This window comes from Corvus kubaryi, unplaced genomic scaffold (genome assembly GCF_017639235.1).
Source record: "Corvus kubaryi isolate FWS band 111438036 unplaced genomic scaffold, C.kubaryi_AGA036_p1.0 74, whole genome shotgun sequence".
Lineage (NCBI taxonomy): Eukaryota > Metazoa > Chordata > Aves > Passeriformes > Corvidae > Corvus > Corvus kubaryi.
The window spans coordinates 17,195,503-17,221,756 of NW_024582061.1; the positions used below are offsets into that span (position 1 = coordinate 17,195,503).

The following is a 26,254-nucleotide window of genomic DNA, read 5'->3' on the forward strand; positions in this document are numbered from 1 at the left end:
ACCTGAGAAACAATTAAATTCCCTTCTGTAGTGGTGGCCTCATAAATTGATATGCAGCCAGGTGCCACCACCAAGGACAAGACCCACAGCAATAATCTGCAGGAGTTTCTGACCAAGGAGGCACACAAGTGTGCCACTGGCTCTTGTTTTGAGTCTGAGGGTGGCTGCAAGACACTGGCAGGAGGGGGAACAGGGGAAAGGCTGCTCCAGAAGCACTGTGGAAGTGGCCCTGTGAAGGAGTTGAGGGAATACTCCTGGGGCTGCAACAAAGATGGCAACTTGGAGAGATGCACAGAGAACCCCCTTACCCAGCTCCTTGTAATGAGCAGGGTTGTATCTGAGGTCTGAATGTCTGAAAAGATTCTCCGGGGTTTCAAACTGCCAGCAAGGTTGGACCTACTAGCAACATCTCAGCAGTGTTGCTCTATAGTTCCCTTTAGGCCTGATGGCAGAGCTCTCCAGAGAAGTCCCATTAGAGACAGGAGTAGAATTAGAGGTTTTAGAAGAGACATTTACATGTTTTGGTATCAGCAGAAGCACCTGAGCACTGCAGAAAGGCAAAGGGGCCAGGGGAAAGGAAAGTACAAGAATTGGTTGCTTAAAAAAACCCCAATTCTTTTGAATAAAAATGTAAAAGGAGGGAGAGTATGGACCAAGGCAAATGTTGAAGGACCCACAGTCCTCCCCTCAGGACTGCTGAACACACTCCTTAGGCAAATGTGCCAAGAGGTTCAGCCAGCACTGCTGGGTGGTGTGGGTAGCTGCAGCAAGAGAGCTACAGAAAATACACTGAAGTTAGCCCTGGTCTCTGCCAGTTAAATTGGTGTTCATGGAGTTTGGCCTTTTCCATCACATTAGGTGCCTCCTTTTGTGTGCCACCCACTTAGGGCCAGTAGAAGTTGAATGGCTGGTTGAGTCTGGGAGAAAATGTGGTGTTATGGGCTGACTGGGCTTCTGAGTGATGGATGGAGCAGAGCTGTGGGCACCTCCACTAAAACGGGATCACAAAATAAAAACACATCTGATCTGACAACAGTGTAGCCAGCACAAGTGATGCAATCTGTGGCCATGCCTGCAGCTTTCCAGAGATATTTCAACTTCATTCACTAAAGCAGCTCAAATGCTCTGCTCTCCATGTTGGGGACACAGGGGCAGACAGACATTCCCCACTGCTATGACTCTATTCCATAGTATAGGTTCTGATTCCCTGGGGCTTGAAGACAGGGTGGTGTTGATGCATCCAGCTAGTGATGTTACCCAAGCTCTTCTTGTGGGCAGGAGGTCATTGTTCAGGGATTCTGAATCAAGAGGGACATACACTGTTGGTAGGAGACTTCGTGGACGTGGCAAATGCAAGATGAGATGTATATCTCATTGCTCTCAAATCTCTAGACAAAAACTTAGAGATGTCCATTGCAGGCTAATAATTCAAACTGCTAAGTGACAATTTAGAGGATCTTTAAGCTATCTTCCAACCCAAACCATTCTATGATTCTATTAATTTTCTCTGAATTAATGTCTTCATTTTCTGAAGCCATAAATGTCAGTCAGTTGCTGCAGCAGCTGCTGTGAAGTCCTTAGGTCCCTCCAGACACATGGTCAGATGTTTGTCCAGCTTTCATAACAAGTTTGAGCCTGGGGCAAAACCAGGGGGTCCAGCTGCACCTGGCACTGGACAGCTACCATGTTCCCAGTCACTTTCCCTTGCCAGCCTGTCATAAGAAGCAAAACTAGGCATATATGACAGTAGCTGTCCCAAACATCAGTAATGTCTGGCATGACTGAGAGACTCCAGTCTTCCAGAATGGACTGGAAGATTTCAGGAAAGGACATGGACCTCCTGGCTGGCAGGCTGTACTCCAGGAAGGAGAGATGTGATCATGTCTCTTGCTCCCAGGAGCCAGAATGCACTGACTGTCTGCAGAGTCTGCTGCTGGCTTCAGCTTTGGGTGGGTGGAGAACACTGTAACAGTCCAGGGTTAATATGGGACTGTTCTTCCCTGAATGGTTTCACCACTGATGGTTATGACTGACTCAAAATCTGAAGAGGTTGTATCGTAATTATGAATTCTACTAAACCATCTATTGTGTGATTTCTGAGCCTGATTAGATTGGGATCTAGATCACAAGGCTTCTCCAGCTAAACTGAAATTCTCAACCACCCCACCTGGCTAGGTAATTCTTCCTTTTTGGTTTCTACTGGGTTAAATCAAATGCATTTCTTTATGGGACCAAACACCATGTATGGTTTTGCTGGGCTGTGTCCAGTTGCTGTGGCTCACAGACCAGTGTAGGAATACCTAATTTCTAGCAACTCACACTGGCACTGTAAGGCTGAGCCTGGCAAAGTGGACAGGAACAAACTGAGAAATAAAGGCACTTCTGTTGAAATATCACACTCAGCAAAAGAAAAGACCCCAGCACATGTAAGATGCTACTTTGCACGCCAGGTTCTAATAAAGAGGATCAGACCTTTATCCTCCTGTCTTCAGTCCTTTTCTCCATGCTAAAAATTTCACAGCTAGGAGAGGAGGGGCTTTGTGTGCTCAAGATCTTACTTAACCAGCTGTTACCAAGGTATTTGCAGGGTTCATGAACTCTCTTCCTGTACATCACTGCTCTGAGAGGAGGCTGTTTGCTTTCTCATAAAATTCTGTGCCTCTTAAGAAGAAAAATCCTGGATTTTGGGGATGATGCACACCTTATCAATATTAATTTAGGAGGGACACAGAGTAACTGTTACATCACATACAAATAATGTCATCATCTTCATCTTAGCTAAAAAGTTAGCAGGCAGATGCAGACAGCATGTGTATCTCCCTGTAGCAACCTGCACAACTTGGAGCTCCTCAGAGGATCCCTTTGCTGTTGCTGATTCGTCAGAGGATCCCTTTGCTGTTGTGTTTGCAGCCGACGTGTACCCCTGACAGCGCACAATTGCTTTTTTTCCCCCTTCCGACACATGTATTTCTCACAACACCTTGGGAAGGAAAAGGGTGCTGCCTTTGCAAAGTTAAATAACTGGCCCAGTTCTTTGCTGCCGGATTGGCTGGGAGAGGCCCTGTAAAACCACGCTGGCCAGGGGCCCGGCCCCGCCCTGCAAGGCTGCAAGCTATTTCCACAATTGGCCACTTCAGAGTGGGAGAGGGGGAGGTGAAGACAGTTGGGTAAGCTGTGTCTTCGCTAGGCTGTTTCTCTTCCTCCTTGTTTTTTTTCTCAGCCAGAGTAGTCCAGCAAACCCAGTCCGGGGCTTGCAACACCCAGGAGAGTGAGGTGTAACGTTGGTGGCCAGGCACCTGGCCCTCCCTTAGCCCTGCTGGCACAGTCCCAGGACAGGACATGTCAAGCTGCAACACCCCTGGGGGCCCTAGTGCCCTGGACTTTCCGGAAGTCCTGAAGTCCTTACTGGAGTATTCCTTGCCCTGGACCAACAAGATGACAGGTAGGATTGAGGAAATACGTGCTGGGGTTTCTGTTTTGATTTCTCCTTCAGTTGCAAGGTGAGAAAGGGGCAGATCTTGTCTGCTGCAAGCCCTTCTAAGGGTGTGTTTCCCCAAAGTGTCCAAGTCAGACAGGGAGTTCTGGCACTGTGCATGTTGTGCAGCTAGGAGGATTGATTACAAAATCAGTCAAGAGTGCTGGGCTCCTGATCCTTTTAATCTCTGTGCTCAGCTACTTCTTGGAAACCCTCAAAGATTCGTGCATGGAAAAGGCTTGGGCACAAATCTTCACACTCACATAGAAACAACTTCCAGGGTTGCCATTCATTGTTGTCCTATGGTTAATAACCACTAAGCCTCCAGACACTGCCTCTTCCCAGACTCAGACTGTCCAGAGAGCCCAGCCTGCATGGGGCATGCTGACTCTCTGGAAACTTTGTTGGACGCTGCAGTTGTTTATCAGCGAAAAGCTGGGGTAGAGAACACAGTAAAGGCCGCATTTTCTTTTCTGTACTCCTAGGCTTTCCCATTCTCTGTGCAGCATCCTAGAAAACAAATGGAAAGGACCCAGGAGGTTATTTAATTTGGGCTTTTGCTGTGCTGAACACTTTGCTTATGCTGCACTGACCACTTCTCTAATGCTGGGTCTGCTCCAAGCACCCACCATGCAACTTGAGTACTCTAGGTTTTGGACAGGATGCTGCACACCCTTGAGAAGCTGCTTTTTGGTTGTTGTGTTTTAACGTTCACTGCTGAGTGCTGGGGATATGTGTGGGAACACATTAACAAGCCTATGTCTGGACATGAGAGAGTTGAACTTACAGAAACAAACATGCACAGAGCTCGGTCTTCTCTAGGGAGTTGCTGTCAGGGCATGCAAGCAGCTCTGCAGTCCTGAGGGGCAGCAGGACCCAGGAGCAGAAAAGCCAGACACACAGTGTGGAGAGGGACCCTGCTCTTGCTCCAGGGTCAATGGGAGAAAGGGCTGCTGCTGTGACAGTAAAGCATTCATGTCAGGAAAGGCAGCTGCCTACACCTGCTGTAATACAGTGAGCTCTATGGCACATGCACAGCTCCCTATGGGAAAGGGAAATAGGGCAAGGGGAACTGCCCTACCCCCTAAGGGGCTCATTTTGTCACACTGCTCTGCTGCAGTCTCCTGTGAGCTCTCTCTCTTCTTTGCTGAGACTGCCCACTAACAGGTGTGTTTACATACCACACTGTATGAAGTCCCACTGTTTGTGTGGACCAGGGCATGTTTTCCAAGCTAACTGTACCCAGGTAAAAGTGGAATTGTTTGGGAGGAGGCAGTAACAGCCAAGGGCGGCTCATGTGGTGCAGAGCCTTGCTGTGGCTAAGCTGAGTTTGGCTGCTTTTCTGGGATCTCTGCTCTCCACAGCCAAGTGGATTCAATTAATCCAAGGGAGGAGTGCTGGCAAGACCTATCTGTTTGGAGTAGGGTGTAGAGGAGAGATCAATGGTTTGAAAAGAGAATAATTTAGTCTTAACTCAATGCAACTTACTTGGCAGCTGAGAGTGCTGTTTTGTGGCAGCTTTCTTCCTCAGCCCCAGGACCACCCTGCCTCTCTGCATCACTTCCCATAGTCCTCAGAACTGTCTTTATTATGCTGCCTCCCTCTCCAGGCCAGCACTCCCATCATGGCCCTCTTCCCACAGAGCTCAGTTCTCTCCTCCTGGGTCTCCATACTTAGACAGCACTCATCTGGATTTGCTGTCTCTCAGGCCACTCTCTGAAATTCTCTATTCTGCTATTCAAACCTCCCAGTGGGGCTTGCTGTACATCTCCCCCTCACACCCTGTCCCCAGCAGTGAGCTACTTGTTGCTTGCCTCCCTCCTTGCTGCACCCCAGAACTGGGCTGTTCTGCATCATCTGGCCCTGACAAGACTCCCAGCAGTAACAGCCATGGCCACTGCATTCCTCTCCTCACATCTCATTGTCCTCCACTCTTCCTTCTCAGCTGCAGGGTGAAAGAAAATGCAAAAATCTCAGGCAGATCCCAGCTTAACCAAGAAGGTACAGCTTGTGGTACAGTGCCTGATTTCTGTTGGCAATTGCTTGAGTACCAAATCCCCAGAGGCAGTGAGGAAAAGCTCTCAGGGCAGCCTCCCTCCAAGCTGGCAGGGCAGTGCTAATGCTGGAGCAGGGTGATGAGAGGGAACCCACAGGAATGCTCCTCAGGAACTCCCTCCCTCCTGCCTTCGGGAAGAGCAGCTAACACTGTATAGTCTAGACTCTCTCCAGGTAAAGTCACAACTCATGGTGGTGCAGAACAAACCTTAGCACAGTGGAGCACAGGTGGAAATGTACTGGAGGAAGAACATGGTCAATCTAAAGGGAAAAGCCCTGGAGTAAAAGCTGCTGAGTGGTTTTAATAACCTCCCTTCATACAGACATTACCCAGCAAAACAGCTGCCATTGAGCTCTGCAGGGGTGATGTGCACAGACCCTGTTTCTTGAAAGAGTGTTGTACAGTACTGAGGCACAGCATCACCCTTGGGGGCCACCAGCGTTGACAACAATGGAACCAAGTGACCATGAGAGCCATGACTGAATGAGAAGCCTGCAGCTTGGCCCACTTTGGCTGCGTCCACTTGCCTAAAAGCTGCTCCTTTGTGACTTCACTTGGTTGTGTTCTCTATCTACTGCCTATCAGTAGCTGTTTCCTAGACAAAAGCACCACTGCCGGCTTGCTGCCCCTTGCCAAGCTGTGTGTGCTGCCTCTGTCGTGTGTGGTCTGACATCTGTGTCTCATTACCCTCTGTGAAGTGGCATCTCCCTTTCACGCATGTGCCTTTTCTTCCTGCCAGCTGAGCTTGGCAAGGCAGAGGGGGTCCACGGAGGGCACGTAGCACCCCTGGAGCATGCTGGGCAGTGGAGCATGACCTGTTCTGCCTGCTTCTTGCAGCTGGATTTATCAACCTTGATAAATGATGCATTAACCTGCACCATTCCAGCCTGTAATAACAGGGTGTTCTTTTCCAAGCTTCGTGCTGGGCAGCATGTGTGCAGGAGTAGCATCGGGAGTCCCACTGGTTCCCTGTGAAGGAGGGAGCAGATTGGGCCTCCCAGCCTATGCAAGAGAAGTAGCTGCTGGGTAGGGCAGCTCCACATTTGCCTAGGTTGGATGGAGATGTCCCCTGGTCCTCACTGCAGTAAGAATGGAGGAAAACATCTACCCCGTGTGACTTCATTCCTTTTCCTGGGGCATGTGGGGAAGAATTCAGATCTTTTTTTTTTTTTTTTTTTTTTTTTTCCACAAAGACCATCAGGGTTTATTAGTAAGGGTCAGGTAAAATCGTGCCTTGCCACTTAAATTAAATGTCTGAGGTTTGTGGCTGGGAAGCTGAACCAAGCAGATGCCCAAGTGCCTACCTGAGAGGAAGATGTCTTTTTTTCTGCTGGCACGTATGGCGGCGCCTCTGCTCTGGCTCCCGCGGCTCTGTTGGATGCAGACGAGCCTATCCCAGGGGAGCACAACCCTTCCCTTTCCCGGCTCGAAGCACTGTATGGTAGGTTCGCTGCAGCCCATCCTGCAGAGTCAAGAGCAGCCACTGCTGACAGGAGAAGCCTGTGGCTGCAGCATATGCCCCTTCTGCGAATTTATCAGTTCTGTGGGAGATGCTCCTCAGTATCCGTCTGTGCTCTCGGGAACGAACTTGGCAATATTTGCTCCGTTCGTGTGTTCAGAAGCTTAAATCCCAGCACGGCATCCCTGCTGCTAGAGCAAGAGGGCAGCTTGGAGAATCACAAGGATTTCTTGTGATCATAATTTGGAAAGGCGGCCTTTCCTCCCTTCCCCCAGCAGCCCGCCCATAGCAGCACCGCAGTGAAGTCCTTCTCCCTGCCCATGTTATGTAGGGCACGCCGCTGCGGGCATCGTGTGGGACGGAGGGAGATTAAATCCAGGGCACGCGGGAAAGGTGATTTCGGGCTCCTAAACGAGGATATGCAAGGGCGGGCTGGAGCGTTGGCGCCCGGGCAGGGCGGGAGGGAGTTGGCAGACGTCGCGCAGCCGGGACAGCCCTCCCGGACCCCCGGCCGGTCGCGGCCGCCTCAGGCGCGCCCACGCGCGCGCGCTCGCTCCCTCCCTCCCTCCGCCCCCTCCGCCCTCCTGACGGTGACGCAGCGCCCGCGGGAGGAGGAGGGGGCGGGGCTCCGGATGCTAATGAGCCCGGCAGAGGCCCCGCCCCCGCACGTGCCTTGGCGGGCGTGGGGCGCGTGCCCGCGCTGGCCGCGGGGAGGGGAGGGCGGGGCCTGTCCGCGCGGGGCCGCCCCCTCGGAAGGCGCGGGCCAATCCCGGGGCGCGGAGAGGCCGGGCCGGGGCGCGGCCCCGGAGCTCATGAATACTGAAGCACGCGCCGGGCGTCAGCCGGCCGCGCCTGCGCCGTTTCCTCCGCGCTTGGCCGCCGCTGCTGCCGCCGCCGCCGGGTCCCGGGCAGCCGCCGCCGCCGCAGCCCCGCGCCGCCGGTGACCGCTGATAGCCCGCCCGCCCGCGGGGAGTATGCCCGGCCGCGCCGCGCACCAGGAGGCGGCGGCGGCGGCGGGAGGACCAGAGCCCACTGCAGCTGGGGGGAGCGCGGGGGCCGCCGCGCAGCAGGAGCGGCGGGGCCTGGCGGGCGCGTTCCCGCTAGTGCTGAAGAAGCTGATGGAGAACCCGCCGCGGGAGGCGCGCCTCGGTGAGCGTGGGGGCGCGCGCGGGGGCGGCGGGAGCGCGCGGTGCCCCCAAGGTATCCACCCCCACCGCCCCCTTCCCACCCCGTGGCTCGGAGGGCGGGACCCGCCGGGTCACGGCGGGACTGGCCGCGGGGGGAGCACCCGAGGGAGAGGCCGTTCGCCCCGGCCCCTTCCCTCCGCCCCGTCCCTCCCTCCCTCCGCCTCCCCGGCCGGCCGAGCCAAGTGCCGGCAGCACGGGATCGCTCCCCGCCTCCCAGGGATTGTCCTTTCCGGAGCGTGTAGGTGCCTGCGCTGGGCAAAACCGAACGCTACGGGAGCGAGGGGTGGGCAGGAGCCGAGACGTGACACGCTGGTTTTAGTCCTTCGGCTGTCTGGAGCCTCCTCCGCTTGTAGACGCGTAGCTGGGAGCAGCAGTGAGAAGGTTTTGAGTCTTGCTTGACCTTAATTGCTGGGAAGTTGCCCGATGACACGAGTAAACAGCAGATCCCCTCAGATTAAGTTCGGTGATAATCCATAAGGGTATGAGTGACTGCCTGCACATGCAGTCCTGCATGGGCTGGAGCTGCCTCTCTACCAGTGGTGATGCAGACGGCAGCTGTGTAAATAGCAGTGCTGGTGCTTATGGTCTTCGGTGCTGATGGCACGCGCTTTTTTTTTACCTTTTTTTTTTTTTTCCTCTCCTTCCCCTCATCTGGCAGTATTTTTGCCTTTCTGAGTATCAGTTTCATTTCGAGGAAAGCTCAGGATTATCTGCACTGCTGTAATGCCCAGCGTACTGGTGTATAATAAAATAAGTCCTTACACTTACAAATTTTGAGATTAAAAATAATTTTTTGGCACAGTAGACAACATCCAGGATAAACCACAGCATAAGCAAGGTTGGCAAGATTGATCCCAGTGAAGATCCTACCTACCTTGCATGTCTTATATTGCACAATATACCCTGTAAATCTGTTTTGTGATTCTGGAGACTCTTTTTCTCCTTTCTGCTAAAAAAAAAAAAAAAAAAAAAAAAGCTTGTGATAAAGGTCTTAGTTATGTTGCTATGGTGCAGGGTGCTTGCTGCAGCAATCTTGAATCTACAAAATCATGGGATTTCTTAAGATATTTCTGCACCCAGTCCTTTTTAAAGACGTTAGTGCCAGCAGGAGCAATTTTAAGTTCATGCATGTTTGCTGGTAGGGGTTTGGTGACTTTGTGTTGGGGGTGATTTTTGTGTCCAGAATCATGTGATGCGGCCTATGGAGACATAAAGTTCTGAAATTAATACAATTGTGAGGTAGTGCATTTTCCTAAAATTAGAAACATTTGATACTAGATTGATTAGTAGATGACCCCATTCCAGCTCGTGAAGGTGTTCATCTGGAGCCTCTAAAGCTTGCTAGTGAGTCCATTTCATCTTGATTATCCCTCTCCATTCATGGTGTGATAAAGCTCAGGTTGTTCTTGTTCTTAAGATTTCTCCATAGATTTCCTTAGTTCACCTTGTACTGTTTCACTTCACACTTTGTGGAACTTGTTGCTTTCTGTTTATTTTGTCTCGGATACTTTTCTTATTTGCATATGCAAGACAAAAGAAAGAATGCCTTAACTGTCAGCAAGTAGTTACTCCTAATTTACAAAAGGTTTGTCAGTAGACTTGTGTGTCGACTGACTTCAGAGGATTCTTGATTATATTCTGTCCCTTTAACAGTGATACACTCAAAATGTTAAAAAATTACTCATTTGCTTAATCCAGTGGTGCGGTTTCAGCAAACTTTTTGAGAAAAGACCCTGTGCTTTTGTCTGGAATGCCTAGTGACAAAAATACAGTCATCTGTCTTATTCTGTAAGAAATGATATTAGCTAGCTGCAGTGTCCATTTATAGTTTCTGCAAGCTACCTGTGGGTTTTCCAACCGCTGTGGGTAATTTGACTACCCAGTCAAAGCAAGCAAGCTTTCTAATCCTCCTGAGCAACACAGGAGGGAGGTCAGCCAGTTCCAGCAGAATGCCATCCCGTTGAATGCTCTGCCGTGTACCAGGTATAGCTCACCAGCCTTGCTGGGAGTTGTTGTCGTGTCCATTGTAAGGATTAAATAAATAAAAATAATTCTATATTTATAAAAAACGGAAAAGTGCTGTGGGTTAAGGGAAGGCAATTAACATTCTGGAGCAGGAGTGTAAGTCCTTTTCTATTAGTAAGGAGCTGCTGCATACTGTCCAAAGGATGCCTTAATCACCAGTTGCATGCTGCTGTGGCAGGGGGAATGCCTCAGCAAACATCACAGTAATGAGCATCAGGGATATGGAACCCTGCAACGTGCCTTGTTCCATCCTCACAAGTGGGACTAAAGATTTATGGAGCAATCAGCCTATATATATATAGTGGTTTCAGTATAATTTGACAATATTTTTTTGGTGAACAAGGGGAAGTTTGTCAAATAAGTATTTGTTCTGTTTGTGGCTGTGATAGCTCTTGACAATGTGGTGCCCCAAATAATTTGGTTGGTTTTTGGTGATTGGTTTTTTGGTTTTGAGGAAAAACCAGGATGGGGAATAAAGCTCTTTTCAGGCTGCTGCTTCTGGTTAAAACAGCAGTATTTCCAGCAGTTCAGTAACTGGAATGGTCTGCTTAAATCACTGAGCATAAACTGGTGTCCTCACTGTTAAGAGCAGATGTACAGCCCAGTTAATAGGTCACAGTAGCAGAATGAGGGGGCTAAATCGGACATGAGCCATCATCTGCAGAAGTACAGTCCAGATTTATCAGGGTGACCTTGAATCACTGCAAATGGAGCCTCTTAGGATACTGCAGCTCTACTGTCAGGTAATACCTGTTTACACTATAAATATCTTAAGAGAATTAATGCTTCAAGTCCCTGTGCTGAGGTAGGCAGAAACTTCCCCTCAAGATGCAAGAAGTTAATTAGTGTTTCATTAGATATTGTACACCCAAGCAGGATGTTGTGTGGCAGAAATAAAGATTAAATGAATTGAAAGCAAGCCCATGGGAAAACATCAATGCAAAAATAATCATACAAAGGTTTTACCATATTATGCACCACCTTTGAAATAGATGGGCTCCCAATATGCGTGTTAGCTCCTGCTGTTTTGTTTCAGATACTGTTAAAAGTGAGGGAGGAGAGAGAGACAGTATAGCTAAACAAAGACAGCACTGGGGGCCGAGTGCTTGCTGAGTTGTCAACTCGTAGGAAAAGGACAAAAAATTTCAGATGCTTTTCTCACGTGGAGGAAGGATCTAATCTGTTGTGAGCCAGGGACAATTACAAGAGGAAATTGGAGGAACCACAGTTTTTCCAGGTTACTGCAGGACAGCAGGATGATCGTGCACATCCAGAAGGCATTAATAGATATGAGAAGAGCCACATTTGCCAGTAGTGTAGTCTTTTCAGCGTCTACCTTCTGAAAAATATTTTTAAGCCTTATATTCCATCTAATAATCACTTACTGGGGTTTTTTTCTCCTCACTTGGAGGTGTTGTACTAGATGTTGCAAAACAAAAGCACTGCTGGTTTGTATTAAAACTGGCATAACTTATAATGGTGTACTGTGGCTTTCAAGAGTAAAGATTTTTTTTTCTTTTCAGTTGACATTTTGACTTGACATTTCACAAGTTTTTTATCATGTTAATTAAAAATCGTTATTTACAAAGAATTCATTACTGTTGCTTGCATTTGTTTTGGTGATATCTTTACTAGGAGATCATCCACAACATCCAGTGCAAATCTGGGTTTGGTTGTGCTGGGCACTATGCAGTGTTGGGGAAATACACAATCTCTTTTCACAGGTGAAATGTTGGTTCCAATTTAGCGGGGTGTGCTCCAGTAGTAAGGGAAATCCTCCTTATATATAGAGTAGATGCTGTTTCTTTACTAGCTTCAAGTAGGAGCTATTTAGAAACATTCTGGTTATTTGCATCATTACTGTTAACCTGCAGGTTTGCTTTGCCCAAGCTAAAGGTAGGAAAGTTGCAAAACTGTCTGCAAAAAGGAGTTTATGGCAGGAATAGGAACTGGAAGATGGCGGTTCAGAGGCAGCAGTGTGAAGTGGCAAGGAGAAAGCCAAAAGCTGCAAGGTGATGTTACCAAAGCTTAGGTCCTAGAGCCACTAGTCTGAATTTAATGAGTCCTTTAGGTACTTGCTCTTGGTCCCAAGGTGGTGGCTGGTGAATACTTTCTCAGCTGCTTGGTTTAAAAGCAGTATCTTCTTTTATATAAAATATTCAGAATACGTAGATAATTTACTTTGTATGGCAGCACTGTTCTTAAAGCCATAAAAAGCTCTTTCAGTCTCAGTTCCACACCAGCTAAGGCAACAGCGGAAGGAATGCCACTTTTATCAGAACAGGTTTTATATAAATAGGCTTTTCTGATTTAGAGCAGAGTTTCACCCCCACTTCCACCCCCGATAAAGAAAAATGCTCCTTTAGCATATTGCAGCCAGTCTAGAAAACCCTAATGCCAAAGATTGGTGCATTTTATTGGGCTAATCTCTGCTAATACTGGAGATCCAAACTGGTCTAGTGTATGTCCTTGGAGTCCCTGTTCTATTGAACTGAGTATTTGCTGGCTTCCATGGCAATGCCCAGTTTGCAGGTGATTAGGGTGGGACTGTAGACCATTCCTTTTGACAGCAGCGCTGGCTCAGTGCTGGCAGTACTAGCACTGCTTCTGCAATGCTTCCTTCACTGCTGATAGAACTGCATGGAGAACTGGATCAGGAAAATGACTTGGATTTTTAAATTTTTTTTTCTGCCAGCTTATTTTTATCTCTTAAATTATGTAATTATTCCATAACTTGAGTTTTCTGCTTGGATTCTGTCCCAGACAATTGTTAAGATCCAGTAGCTATGGGGAACATAGAAACAGCCATTTTTCTGTAATATGTGCACTGTAGCACAGTAAATGGAGAAAAATTCATCAGTTTCTTGTGACTTGGGGGTGGGATGTGGGAGTTTGCCTTATTAGACATCTCCCCAAAGAGTGAAAATTGTATGTAGGTACTCTGAGCTATCTATAGTGAGCAGCACTTGGAGCTATTGCCTTCTGTGGACATGCTGAGTCATGTCAGAGAGAAAGGCTTCTAAAATGCTGAACAATAGGCATCCAGGTCTCTGGTGTCCTATGGACCTTTTGACTGATTTTCAAATGTAATCTGAAAACCTATATTGCTCTCCTATTTGTATTTAAATTATTGTTCTGCACCCTCCTTCTTTGTGCATAGAATAAGGTACTCTGCTTCCTCAGAATTTTCTTAATGGCTTCCCATGGAATCCTGATTAGGGACACTCACTTTTGTTGTCTTCTGAGATGGGTATGTGAAAACCAGGCTGTTTTGCAGTGACTGGTTAGTAAGCTCCATGCAGCACTTCATCACACGTTGGTAAGCTGTTACAGCAAAGATGCTGGTCTGCAAGGCTACTCAGCTGTCTGTGGTCCAGCCATCACAGGGGGTTAGACCATTCCATACATGAAGGTTGCTTTTCAATGTCTGGTTTTCCAGATCATGTCTTGAGGCAGAGCCATTAGCTTACGGAATTTCCTTTCATGGGGATTTTGTTGGACTCTTAAACCTGGAGCCTCTCTTGTGTTTCAGCTTGTACAGTGACCTACTTGTATCTTTCAGATAAAGAGAAGGAGAAAATAAAGCTTGAAGAAGATGAGGCAGCAGCTGCCAGCACTATGGCAGTCTCGGCTTCCCTCATGCCACCCATTTGGGACAAAACTATTCCTTATGATGGCGAATCTTTCCACCTGGAGTACATGGATCTGGATGAGTTCCTGCTGGAGAATGGAATTCCTTCCAGCCCTACTCACCTGGATTTGAACCAGAACCCACTATTGCCTGTGGCTGAGCTGGAAGGAAAGGAATCTGCTGGTGCTTCCACTGGTTCTCCTGCATCGTCCTCTTCCACTGCAGTTTACCAGCAATCTGAGGCAGCCTCCAGCACAGGTAGATGGCATAATATGGGGCTCTGAGGGACTTCTGTTGTTCTCATATTAAGAGATGCCTCTTTAGATCAAAGAGGAGACATGCTAACCTGTCAGTGTTAGCTGTGGCAGGTTAAACAGTACAAACTTGCTCAATGTAGAGCCTTAGTTCATGTGTCAATTCATGAAGATGCTGCCTCTCCTTTTCTTCCCTTCTTCCTGTCCTGTGAAAGAATGACTGTCTATCAATGTGCAGTCTGTTTGTCTATCAGTGTGCCGTCTGTTATGCTTTTGAAATTAGAAGAGCTGAAACAGCAACATAAAGTATTTGCTTTCTTGGTATTGCCAATCTAGTGAGAAGCTGGACGTGTTGAGAAAATACTCTCTCATGTTATTTTACAACAGATTTGATAGCTTGTCACAAGTCATTTGTACTACCTTGGTCTGCTTGGGTGAACTTATGCGAACTTAATGTACCTCAAATAATAATGTTAAATAGAAAAACAATCAAGCAGTCTTTTTTGTGGTAGCCTGGGAACTGTGAAAACAGGCACTTGGAAAAGGTGTTTTAATGATGCAGTTTGATGTTCTGTGGTGCTTTGAAGTGGGAATGGAGGAACAAAAAAAACCAAAACTGTGCTTAAATGGTACTAGGAAACTTCATTTGTAGTATGGAGATCTTCTCTGTTAAAGAATTCGGCAGTTCAGTTTGCCCTAGATTTGGAGTTCAAACATGATAGCCATCACAGTACTATTTTATGAGCAAGCTTTACAGAAAGCATTTTGCTCTGGACCTCTTTTGTGAATCTGTGAGAAAGATAACATGGAACTCCTTCCATAAGTTATGGGGTGTAGCTTTTTGTAGGTGGTATATGAAAAACTTATTTATTGATCACTACTGCACATTGCACTGACATTTGCAACTCAGGTATATGAAGTTTTGTAAACAATAGATTAATATGATAAAGTTCATATGAACACTACCAATGTGAGACAGTCTGTTGGGGCATTTGTTTTTGTGTGGCAAAGAAGAAGAATACTGTTGCATTTGAAACAAATTCTCCTTTATTTAGTCATTTGTTTGGAAGTCTACTGGTCTGACTTTTAAAAGTCCCAGGGACTGGGGTCTTTGGGCAGGCTTATTTCTGTAAGGATTTCTCTGGTACAAAACTCAGGCTGATACAACTTTCTCCCTTACTGCTATTGAAGGTGCTTTTTATGTGTGGAAAGCATGTAATTTTTGCCAAGGAAGTATTAACTCCTGTCCTGCATCTTTCTACTCATGTCTGTTACTCTGGCATATGTTCCTAGAGTTATATTACAGACTGGACTGTGAACTTGTTCTCTGTACCAGCAGCATTACAGCACCCATCACGCCTCAGGGAAACACCAAATAATACTATTAAATACTTCTCACAACAGGGCAATAAGTAGACATACAAGTTGGCTTTTTTGTTGATTCTCTTCATCCTGCTGAATATATTGTAATTTCTCCTGTTATTGCCAGAGTCCCCACCACAAAATGAGAGAAATACACCCAGCCCCATTGATCCTGACTGCGTAGAAGTTGAGGTGAATTTTAACCCTGACCCTGCTGATTTAGTGCTGTCCAGTGTGCCTGGTGGTGAGCTCTTCAATCCTCGCAAACACAAGTTTACTGAAGAGGATCTGAAACCACAACCTATGATTAAAAAAGCCAAGAAGGTTTTTGTCCCAGATGAGCAAAAGGTAACAGATTTATTGCTGCAAACTCTTCTAGGCCTTGATAAAAGTTTGACTCTTTATCCAAACACTTTGACATACAGAGCTAATGCAGTTTACCTACATGATTGGGCAGAAGCACTGCCAAGAATAGAATTGGCAAGCCAATTGCTGTGCTTGCTGTTTTGCAGGTTTTGGTATCATGAGCTAATTACTGGCAAGGAGCAACTGATCATGCTATACACAGAAATTAGAAGAACTATCAAGTCAAATCCTCATCACCTGCACTTTTGAAGGCCATTGTCTGTATTTACCCAGTATTGTGTCTAATCTGGATTTAAGCAACCCAGACAACAGAACAGGTGGTTTTATGTGAAAGTTCACTCCTGAATTGAAACTAAGTAAAGGAAGCGTTTCAGTTGGACAGCTTCTTAATACCCAAGTCTCTTAATCTCCTTAGTTCTAGCAATGCACTTGGTTTATCCTAAAAGAAGACTCATGTAAAGATGAAATCTTGCAGTACTGCGTTGTCTCCATTTTGATGTCAGAGCCCTGCAAACCTATGGAGGACATTGCTCAATATAGCAGTCAGTGTGAATATCATTATACAATAAAGAGGTGTCTCTGAAACAGTTGTCAGTTTGGCATCTTTTTTTTACTACAGGATGAAAAATACTGGACAAGGCGAAAGAAGAACAATGTGGCAGCAAAGCGTTCCCGTGATGCTCGGCGATTAAAGGAGAATCAGATCACAATTCGGGCAGCCTTTCTTGAGAAAGAAAATACAGCCCTGAGGACGGAGGTTGCAGAGCTGCGCAAGGAAGTGGGACGATGCAAGAACATTGTTTCTAAATACGAGACCAGATACGGACCCTTGTAAGCACACCCCTTTTCCTTGTTAGGGCTCTTTGTTTTAGCCTCTTAGACTTCTCTGCCTTCTGTAGAGACTCCCAGAAATAAAGTTTATGGAGGCTTTGCCATTTTGCATCTACACTAGAAAAAAACCAACAAAACACAAACAAACCCTGTTTCTGTGGGCACAACTTGTTCAGGCCCTTTCCTGATCATTGTGTTGTCCAAAATATTAGTGTCCATATTTACAACCTTGTTTTTAACACTGATAGAACATTTTCTGATGTCATACAATTGAACAGATTCACCTGTCTGGAGGAATAAATGTGGATCCCTCCAGACTGGACAGGGCTTTGCTATCTGTTCTAACCTTCATTTTAAGTGAAGAAAGAGCCTAGGAGACTCTCCTTGCTCTCTTCTTCTTCTTTTTTTTTTTTTTTTTTTTTTTTTAATTTTCAAACTCTTGCTCTTTTCTCCTCTCCATTCCACCTACCCCTCCCAGTAAAAGTGTAAAACATAATTTTAGGATATAAGTAGATGTTGCTGGGCAGCATCATGAAATTGTTTCCTCTCCCATTCAGAGGCACTAGAAAGTACCTGTTGTATAGAACTCTGTTCTGTTGAAGAGGAATAGAGGAACCTTTAGGACAGGAAGACAGGAAAATATTCAATCTCATGTAAAAACAGAATTTTGTGAGGTTAATCCATGAGTGTTATGCAGAATGGAGTCAGTGCCGTTTTGATTACAATACTGCCTAAATGTCTTGATAGGTTCTAATCCTGGATAACTTGCAGAAACCAAGAAGGGAGAACAGGAGTGGATTACTCACTTTACAAATGTGGACAGAGTAATTTGATGTGGGTTCTAAACTGTATTTCTACCACCACCCCTCCTTTTTTTCCTTAGAGGGTCTTCCCTCTTAAACTGCTGAGAAAGCAGCATGTTGCACTTAACTGAGAAGTAAGGGAGATTTAGAAAAAGAGGTCTGGCTCATTAGGCTGAACCTTGAGTCCCAGCTGTTAAAACATGGCCAGCACCTTATGCTTTGAAAGAAGGGGCTTTTTTAAAGAAGTAAACAAGCCAATGTTATTTTACTGCACCTTACCTGTTGTGCAAGAGATTGAGAAAGAGTTTTGGTCCTTTGCCTCATGAACGCACTATGGGATAAGCTACACCCACTATAAACACGAACAGTTTACCTCACTGTCTCCTGTGTAGCAGCATATCTGGTCTCTCCATGCTTGCTGGTTCTATCTCCAGCATGTTTCCTGATAGGAAATTAGCACACATGACTTGCCCTCTTGGAAGTAATCCATTCTCAGCACCAAGCACTGCTTCAACAGTATGTGGTGTTAAAAGAAAAAATATGCTGTGTGTGATGTTGAGACCTTCTACATGACCTACAACTGCAAGAACTAGAAGCTTTACCAGAAGTATATGTCTAGAAGTCCTCTTAACAAGAGAAGCTGTCTTCAGATAGTGGCTGTGTCAGAACTCTTAGGCTATACTTCCTGGGATAATATTTATATTAAGGAGCAAATGTGGGATGATGATATTGAGGGTAGTTGCAGTTCCTCTATTCAAATCTGAAAATATATTAAAAAAGCATTAGGGTTTATTTTCTATGCTAAAGACTAGCCTGTCTTTTAAACACAACGTGGAAATTACGAGTTTAGAGCAATTTTGTGTTGACTTCTTAACGAAGTGGAGAAGCAGGCTAATCCACAACACTTAATGTATGCTTTGAACTGTCCCCCCTCTGTTATGCTCTTAATTTGACTAGAGTGGCTCTTGATGCAATGTTGGTCTAATTTCTTTCAAACATACTAAAAATTGTCACCCTTTCAGCAGGGGTTTTTTCTTTCACAGGGTGGTTTGTGGTGGTGATGGTGGGAAGTATGTTATAAATAAATTGTCACACTTAACACTTTGCTTTGTTTAAAGTGACTTATCTGATTCCGAGTGATGCAACTTTAAAGACTTTTAAAAACAAAGAAACTAAAAAGCACACATGAATCGCCAGTCTTCAGAATGAGCAGTGACATCTATGAGGTGTCCCAACACAAACAACTGATGATGACCCTGCCTGCCTCCTTGCCTGCAAGTACCCCATCTGACTACCCAGGGCTGGGCATGATGAAAAGTGCAAAGTCTCCTTAGTTCTGTATATGGCTTTCTTATCTGTCTTTCTCACTGTAACTATGAACTACAATAAGCTTACCTACTGGGGTTTTGCCAAGACACTCAAAAGTTCTTGTCTCAAAGTCTGTTGACAGCCTGTGTGAATAGTGACTCTTCGTTTTGGCACTCGAGTGGAAGAAAAGAGGAAGTTTTAAATGAAAGTGTCTGTATATATAAAGAACTGCTATATTTTAAGACTCATTTCCCTGCAGTATAATGAATTTTATTTAATACTGCAGCTCACTTCTGGTACAGTGTAGCATATTGTGGAGTACTATGAGTGCAGAACTAAAGACACCAGGAAGACAGCAGCCTGTAATGTGTGAGACTTCAGTGCAGAAGATTACAGCAGATGTACTGAAATAATCCAGAAAGCACCACAGTGTGCCATAGAGAGAGTAATAAACCTCTATCAAATGACCCATGTAATAGTAAACCACTTTGGTCGCTTTCCTGCTACACTGCTGTAACCTGCCTTTTCCTTTATTTCGTTTATGAGGCTCACTTTCTTTATGGTATCTTGCTGAAAAAGGATCTATTCTTCTGCTAACGATTTAGCAATCATGGAAAAGGTGCTAATCTGAGCTGCTGATCCCCAAGTCTTTTGGCAATCTGAAACTACCAAATGAGCATTAGCTCCAGGAAAACAATGGCTATTAGCTGCCATATTACAATTTTCTGTCTCTTGACTGCAGGAGAACTGCAGTGCTGAAGGTGAAACAGCCAATGATATCCCACAGTTACAATGGGCAGTTTAAGTGTAAGAACCTGTGTGCTGGTGTGGGAGGCTAAATGAAAGCTTGGACAGATTGCAGAGATGTTTATTGTGTTTAGAAGATGGAGGAAGTAGGTGGAAGTTCTGCTGTAAGAGTTTCATCAGCATAACAAGAATCTGCTCTTAATATTAAGGAAGCTTGAGAGATAGATCTTTGTGGGAAGAAAAATAGTACTTACTTTCTAGGAAAGGAGTGCAGGGCCATGCTTGTAGCCAAAATGGAGCTTGTAAGACAGGAGTGTGTTCATGCCTGGAGTTTGATGAATAGTGTACACCTCAAGAAAAATAATCTTGAAAGCTTTCTGAAGCACAAGTGCCAAAATTATGAGGCATGACTAGTTACCAGCATAGCTCAGTGCTATCATACTGAACAATTATTTTGACTTTGTGTTTACCCAAGAGGTTCCACCCCTAATTTCAAAACAGAAAGGCAAAGAGAAAAATGTGAGAAGCAGCAGATAATATTGTAAACTTAATAAAAAAAAATTCAAAAGCCAGGATTCATAGCCAGTGTTTGACAGCATAACCTTTGTAAAGAGCTTATATATTAAATGTAGTTTTTCACCTATCATTTATAATGGACAATGTACTGAAGTCAAGAAAGTGTTTTTAACTTTTTGCTGGTTACCAAAGTATACCTATGAGTGTATTATTATAATTTGGGATTATAAAGCTCTGAGATAATCTTAGGATATTTTTATCAAATAGATGAATATCTTAGTTCCATGTTGCTGAAATGTCAGCATATATCTCTACCTGTATCAAGTATTGCTGATTTGGACTGATATTTTCAGTGTGTACTGGTTTTTGCTTTATTTTGGTGATAAAGGCCCAAACCATGGATTAAAAACCAGCAACAAAACAAACAACCCTGACAGCATGTAAATGTAGCAACTTTCTTCATTTATAATTTCTAAATTTTCAGTTAGCCCTGGCTGTTCTTAAACGTCATGCTTCCTGTTCAGATCACGAAGCCAAAGGCTAAGTCACTGGGCAAGGAGTTGCTTCATTTGGATCCTACTGTGCTTAGGAATATCTTTTAAATACTTATATATTGGGTACAGGATTTAGTTTGATCATGACATTTTAACAGCAAAATAGTCAGTGACATTAGCATGTGCAATTCTGTTGTTTTATTTCTGTTATCTTAAAAGCTTACACAATGGAAACTAACAGTGAATGTTCATTAGATCTTTCTTTCAGAGAAGACTGTTAGCAAACATTAGTGCTTCCCTGTAGGACAATGCAGATTTGCACAATCTGTGATTCATGTGTCTACAGGTTGCAAAACTGGAAAGTCGCACTTTGGGGTGAGTGCGGCTCAACTTCTGTAGTTGGAGAATTTGTTGTTGTTGTTCTTAAGAAGCAGTACCTTTAAAGATAGATGAGAAGGTAGTAACTATTTAAAGGAGTGCAGATATTGCCAGACAAAAAAACCTGTGCAATGCTGAATTCCTTTCTCAGTTTTTGCAGTCTCAGGAAGTTAAGTTTATTGCTCCAGAGCTCTCTGCTCCTCTTGAAATAATTAGCTATATCATCTTGGTTCTTTGACTAGGAGGACAATCCTATCTGTAAGTGATAACTTGGGTATGTTTTCTTAGTGATCATAAGACCAATACTCTTTTAGCTCAATTTGAGTATTAAAAGATGCTGAATTTACACTGTTAGGGTTTGAAGTTCTCTAGCCTTGGAACATACTCTGTCGAGGCCATAAGTGTGCCTGATGCTAACCTACCCCATTCCAGCCACAAAGGGACCATCTCCAAGGGGAGAGAATAAAGGGCATGTGCACCTTTCAGCATCACTGCAGGGATTGCCAGGAAAGAGAGCAGTTTTTGACAGAGCTGTACTTCCATTAGGAAGTGGATTGACACCACATGGCCATTTCATAGTTCTAACTTTGAAAACATAAACTGTGGATGAGATTCGTGGACAATGAGTGTTGTTTTACTCTACAGACACCAGCTATGAATAAATGATGCACAATATTTAATACAGTATCGCTTTCGTACACGATGACCTAATCTACATGTAGTGGGTTTGTGGCTAAAAATTCCCCAGAAGCTTAATCTTTCACCTGTTGCCAAGATCTGCTCCCACTGAAGCTAGTAACAAAGCTCTCATTAACTCCCACAGGAAAAAGTCTTTACTCTTATGTGGTTATTGTAAAGTTTTAGCAAGTGCTCGAGTCACGGGTGTCTTCGCTTTATTGAAGCATTCTGTGCTGGGATCAGGTGGATACATCTCAGATTGCAGGTGTAGTGTTGATAAACTGATAGTTTTTAAAATTCAGATGCTTTTTTTTTTTTTCTGGTCCTGCATGGACAGAGTGAAAAAGTAGTGTACTATAAACTTGTGTTGGAGAAGAAATGGTTTTGGGTTGTTTGGTTTTTTGCTAAGCAGCTTTTTGCAGTTCTTCTAGTAACATTTTATGTCTTTTCTGACAATTTTCCATTTCCTTGCTGTGCTGTTTGAAAGCCCAAGGTGTTCTAACTAGAAATCACTTTCAGCATTATCTGCAGGCCTGCTACTAATTGTACCAAATTAATTTCAAGTCGGGAGGTGCAGTGGAAGGCCAGCAGCTTTAGGAATACTGTAATAAAACCACTTTTGTGGAAAAAAATTTTTTTTTGTAGATAGCAGAAATAATGGACCTGCACAGAGAAGAATATTGCTGCTTCAGTATTGTAAGCCACCTAAGCATAAAAGGGCTTTGTTCCTTGTGATCAGGTGCTTTTGTTTTTAGTGAGAGAGAACGTATCTCAGACTTTTGTAAAATCCAGATCGGCTTTTATTCACCCTTCTAGTTTTAGCTGCTAAGCACAAGATGAGTAATGCAAGTTTGTCTTAGTGCATAAATCTCATATTTTTGGCAACATACACCTAAATCCTTAAAGAGCAAAATCATTTGTTAGTGCTAGTGTTTTGCCTTTGCAGCACTACAAGACTGACTGGCTTTCTAGATGTTCAGATAATTACTCTGATCTGTATATATGCCACTGTCACATGGTGAGACTGGGAGAAAGGCAGAAAGAATAGGCTTAACTAAATATCTGTGGAGATGCTAACATAGTGCTAATTGAGAAATTACAGTGATTTAACTCATGATAATGCAAATTGTCATATGGATGTAATTTGTTAGTTTGATAGTATGCTACCCCTCATGAGTCACTTTTGGAATGCAAACTTCTTGAAGTTCAGACACCTACAGAGAAAATGGAATCCTTTGAGGAAGATACATAGCTAGATAGACATAGGTACTTGGCAAGGAGAGCAGAGAATGAAGGCAGGAAAAGGAGAGTAAAGCAAGAGTCTGACCTGAGTGAGTGACACCTCACTGTTTACAATTTTAGACCAATTTGGATCCCCTCAGTTTAGCATCATACAGAAGATAAGTACTTGTTTAGGTCAATCTCCTAACTTGTTTGGGAATCTCCTTCTCTTGGTCCTACTACCACAGTCCAGAAGGAAGTGAAAGGAATATACGGATAGGGAGGAGAGTTACTGCAGAAAGGCATGAAAGAAATAGCTGTTGCTTCAACTAAGTGTGCTGTTGCACTGGGACTTGACCTGCTGATGTGAACTGGTCAGTGCTGTGTCATGAGGAAACTACTACCTGAGGCCCCAATCTTTTAAGGCCTCAATTCTGCTATCATTTCTGCATGGGAGGAGCCCTATATCTGTAGAGAACCACGTGGACTTCACAGGATCTGTTCTGAATGTGAAGCTCTGCTCAGGCAGTCAGCTGCAGAATTGTGTCCTTAACACACTATCCTGTTGTAGTTCTAGGGCTGTTGATATTAAGTGTAATTTGGGTGCCTGTTATATAGCCAAAACCTTTGTTACTTCATTTTCCTAACTAAGGCATGAGCAAAAGCCCTTTGCTGTACAACATCTGTAAAAAATTAAAAATGTACTTCACATACGTCTAGTAAATTAAGGCATGTGATTTTGGTCTGTGGGTCTCAACAAACCTTGCTCGTGTACCTGCCTGAATGTTTTCCTAGATCTGCAGCTACGTTTCAGTGAGAAGGGATGGTGGGATTTGTTTTCCTGAGGGGGCACAGTAGCAGCTCTCACCTGTCATGCTGGGGTGACTGCTCGCTACTGGCCAGGATCAGGGATGGATGCATCCTCCGCACTTTTATGTGAAGTTGTCTGAAATACGGTGATTAACATGATTATTGGAATACTGTATTTTGTATAACTTAGAACATGTAAATACACTTTTAAAACTAATCTGTTCTATGAAGTAATAAATAAGTGCTTCCATTGTAATACCTGAATATTGTTAATGCTTCATGTAGCTTGATTTGGGATTATTTCTTTCCTAGAGAACTACAGAAATCAAAACAAAGATTGATGTTGTGGAATTCTAGTCTAGTTGTGATGCTTTCTATCAACAAAAAATGTTTTAAAATAATAATGAGCTACTTAAGCAGAGAAACTAAGATTTTGAGGGAATTGATTCTCTTCCAGTCTTTCTTTAACAGTAGTCACTGATTACATTCATAATTTTACTCTTCACATCCTGTTAGCTGGACAGTTGATTTGTTTGTGAGTAGCGTTTGGAAAGTAGCAATATTAAATTATTTGTAAACTTTAGTGACTGAGGAAAACTAAAGCTGGTTGGTTTTTGTTGGGTGTGTTTTTTTAAACTATTCTCTCTTTTGGGTCAAACAGATCTGTCTCCACCCTTCCAGCCAGACTGCAGCAAGTTGCAGCGAAACAATGAGTGACTGTTACTGAAGCTCATTTGTGGCCTAGATAGTCTACATCTTTATTAGTTCCATTATGTACATAGACGACACAGGTTTCCTGTTGTGGTGTGGAGAGAGAGAGAAAGTGATTAATGACTTGTGGTTTTGCTGAGCACATGTTCACTGGATGCTACACAGCTGGAACTTTCATCAGCTTTCATTACCTTTTCTATCTCGTGTTAAAAAAGCAGAAAATAGTGGAGTGAGAATCATGAGCAGTCTGCTAGGAAATCTGAACGCTTGGGTTTTGAGGAGGTGAGATTAATCCATCAGCCTTCATGTAAAGAGATTAGCCTGTGATGACACTTTCTCCAGCCATAATGTAACTTTGTCTTTAATGCTGTACCGGAGCAGTTTCTTTTCTGGTGACAGCTGTGTCCGTAGTGTTCCATAAATGACAAAGCCACATCTTTCGTAGTGGGCAGAGACAATGGCATCTCTTTTTATTTTCTTCTATTTTTTTTCCTCCTCTTTCAGTGTCTCTAGGCTGTAAAATAGCTATGAAACAGCTAAGCATATGTGCAAGTTATTCTGAAAACTCTTCTTGTAAAGCTTTTTCAGACACATACAGTTTTTAACTGAATCGTTTGAGGGAACTCCTATCTGCTATATTTGGCCTGAAATTCTGTTGCCTCTTGGATAAAAGTATTTTTTTGTCTTCAGATGTGACATTGATCTGTCCCATTCATTCAGTGGGATGGATGATAAATTGCATAGTATTTATAGAAGATATAAATCTGATCTTAGTTTTACTGCGTGTTGTTTAATCTCTTGGATGTCTACTCCTTGAGGTTGTCTATATAATTCCTGTATATGTAGCTGCTTTTTTGAAGCACCATCAAGTGCATTTGAGATCATCCTGACTGAAAAATTCTTTAGAAATGAAAGAGATAATAAAGCTTGTATAGCAGCTGGGTAAAACTGTATTGCCATAAATGGTTTTAATTTATATATGAATCTTCTGTCCCAAACTGCTTATTTTGTACATAAACCTAAACACTCCTGGCAGCTGATGGGTGAAAATAAAGGTGCTTAAACAGCAATCTAATGAGGAAAGGGCATTTCACTATTACAGAGTTGGTATTATTTTATATTTCCATTTATTACACTTTTTTAAATGTATAAACCACAGATTTGAATTCTCAAAGTCTTCGGCTTGGATTTTGTGAGTAGTTTAAATCCTCTCACCTCTCTGCTCGTAACTGGTTTTTAAGAAAAAGAAAAGCTTTTGTTTAAAATGTAAAATTTTGACTGTATTAAATCTGTTAGTACCCTTCCTTTTTAAGAAATAAAATGTATATTCCACTATGCTGAGATCCAGTAATTTTGTTCTCTAGATAGCATACTGTGTGCTGTACAGCTCCACTGCCAGCATTGCACCTGCAATTTGCAGTGAAGTTGGTAGCCACTAAAGCAGCTGATCACCTTTTGGGAGTAGGTTCTTGCTGTGCATTTCCCATGTGTTAAGTGTGCTGGTAACAGGTATACAGTTCCCTGCTTTTATTTTCTGGATTAACTGATTTAAAAAACGTTGCAAGATTTTGCATTGGTCCTACAGTGACTCTTGGTTGAACTCTGTCCGGTAGGGGGAGAAATCTGAGAACAAGTCAGCCATAGACAGTTGGACTGTGCTTTCTTTGTGCTCACGTTGGGGCTGAGAGCATCCACAAAGTAATCAGAATTTACTTTCTTTCATGAGAAGAAGTACAGTTCAGAGTAAGTTTTGTCCATGAGTACAGCTTTCTCTGTACCTTTCCATTTTTATTTTTTTTAACTAAACCTCGGTTACTTGGTTGGTTGTTTTGTTGAGGATTTTGGTTGGTTCGTTGTTTTTGTCGGTGGTGGTTGGTTTTTTTGGTTTTTGTTTTCCAAAAGCTGGTAATTGAAGATCAGCCTGGTAAGAAATTTATGTCTT

The 26,254-nt window shown here is 44.0% G+C and overlaps 1 protein-coding gene and 1 long non-coding RNA gene across 5 annotated transcripts in view; one reads left to right on the forward strand and one right to left on the reverse strand.

The window, feature by feature from the left end:
* Positions 1–7,530, reverse strand: part of LOC121675642 — a 21,975-nt gene extending 14,445 nt beyond the window's left edge. For both annotated transcript variants that reach the window (XR_006020147.1, XR_006020146.1), the window contains exon 1: positions 6,836–7,530. This is a non-coding gene — a long non-coding RNA (uncharacterized LOC121675642). The remainder of the gene's footprint in view (positions 1–6,835) is intronic.
* On the forward strand, positions 3,138–25,647 carry TEF (TEF transcription factor, PAR bZIP family member). Of its 3 annotated transcripts, none has more exons than XM_042051242.1 (5): positions 3,138–3,442; positions 13,765–14,091; positions 15,577–15,797; positions 16,435–16,646; positions 18,568–25,647. In XM_042051242.1, the coding sequence occupies exons 1-5, from the start codon at positions 3,340–3,342 to the stop codon at positions 18,587–18,589; spliced, it is 885 nt and encodes a 294-aa protein (XP_041907176.1). In that variant the 5' UTR covers positions 3,138–3,339; the 3' UTR covers positions 18,590–25,647. The 3 variants fall into 3 exon arrangements, with proteins under 3 accessions (XP_041907176.1, XP_041907174.1, XP_041907175.1); XM_042051240.1 differs by lacking the exon at positions 3,138–3,442 and adding an exon at positions 7,938–8,139; XM_042051241.1 differs by lacking the exon at positions 3,138–3,442 and adding an exon at positions 7,938–8,139 and having other exon boundaries at positions 16,435–23,857.
* Positions 25,648–26,254: the final 607 nt, after the last annotated feature.

What these genes read in the sequence shown, in the direction of transcription:
- TEF (XM_042051240.1), top strand. Translation starts at nt 7,965, where the DNA reads ATGCCCGGCCGCGCCGCGCACCAGGAGGCGGCGGCGGCGGCGGGAGGA. An exon ending in TGAGGCAGCCTCCAGCACAG is followed by an intron (nt 14,092 to 15,576) that starts GTAGATGGCATA and finishes TGTTATTGCCAG; the next exon opens with AGTCCCCACCACAAAATGAG. An exon ending in TTGTCCCAGATGAGCAAAAG is followed by an intron (nt 15,798 to 16,434) that starts GTAACAGATTTA and finishes TTTTTACTACAG; the next exon opens with GATGAAAAATACTGGACAAG.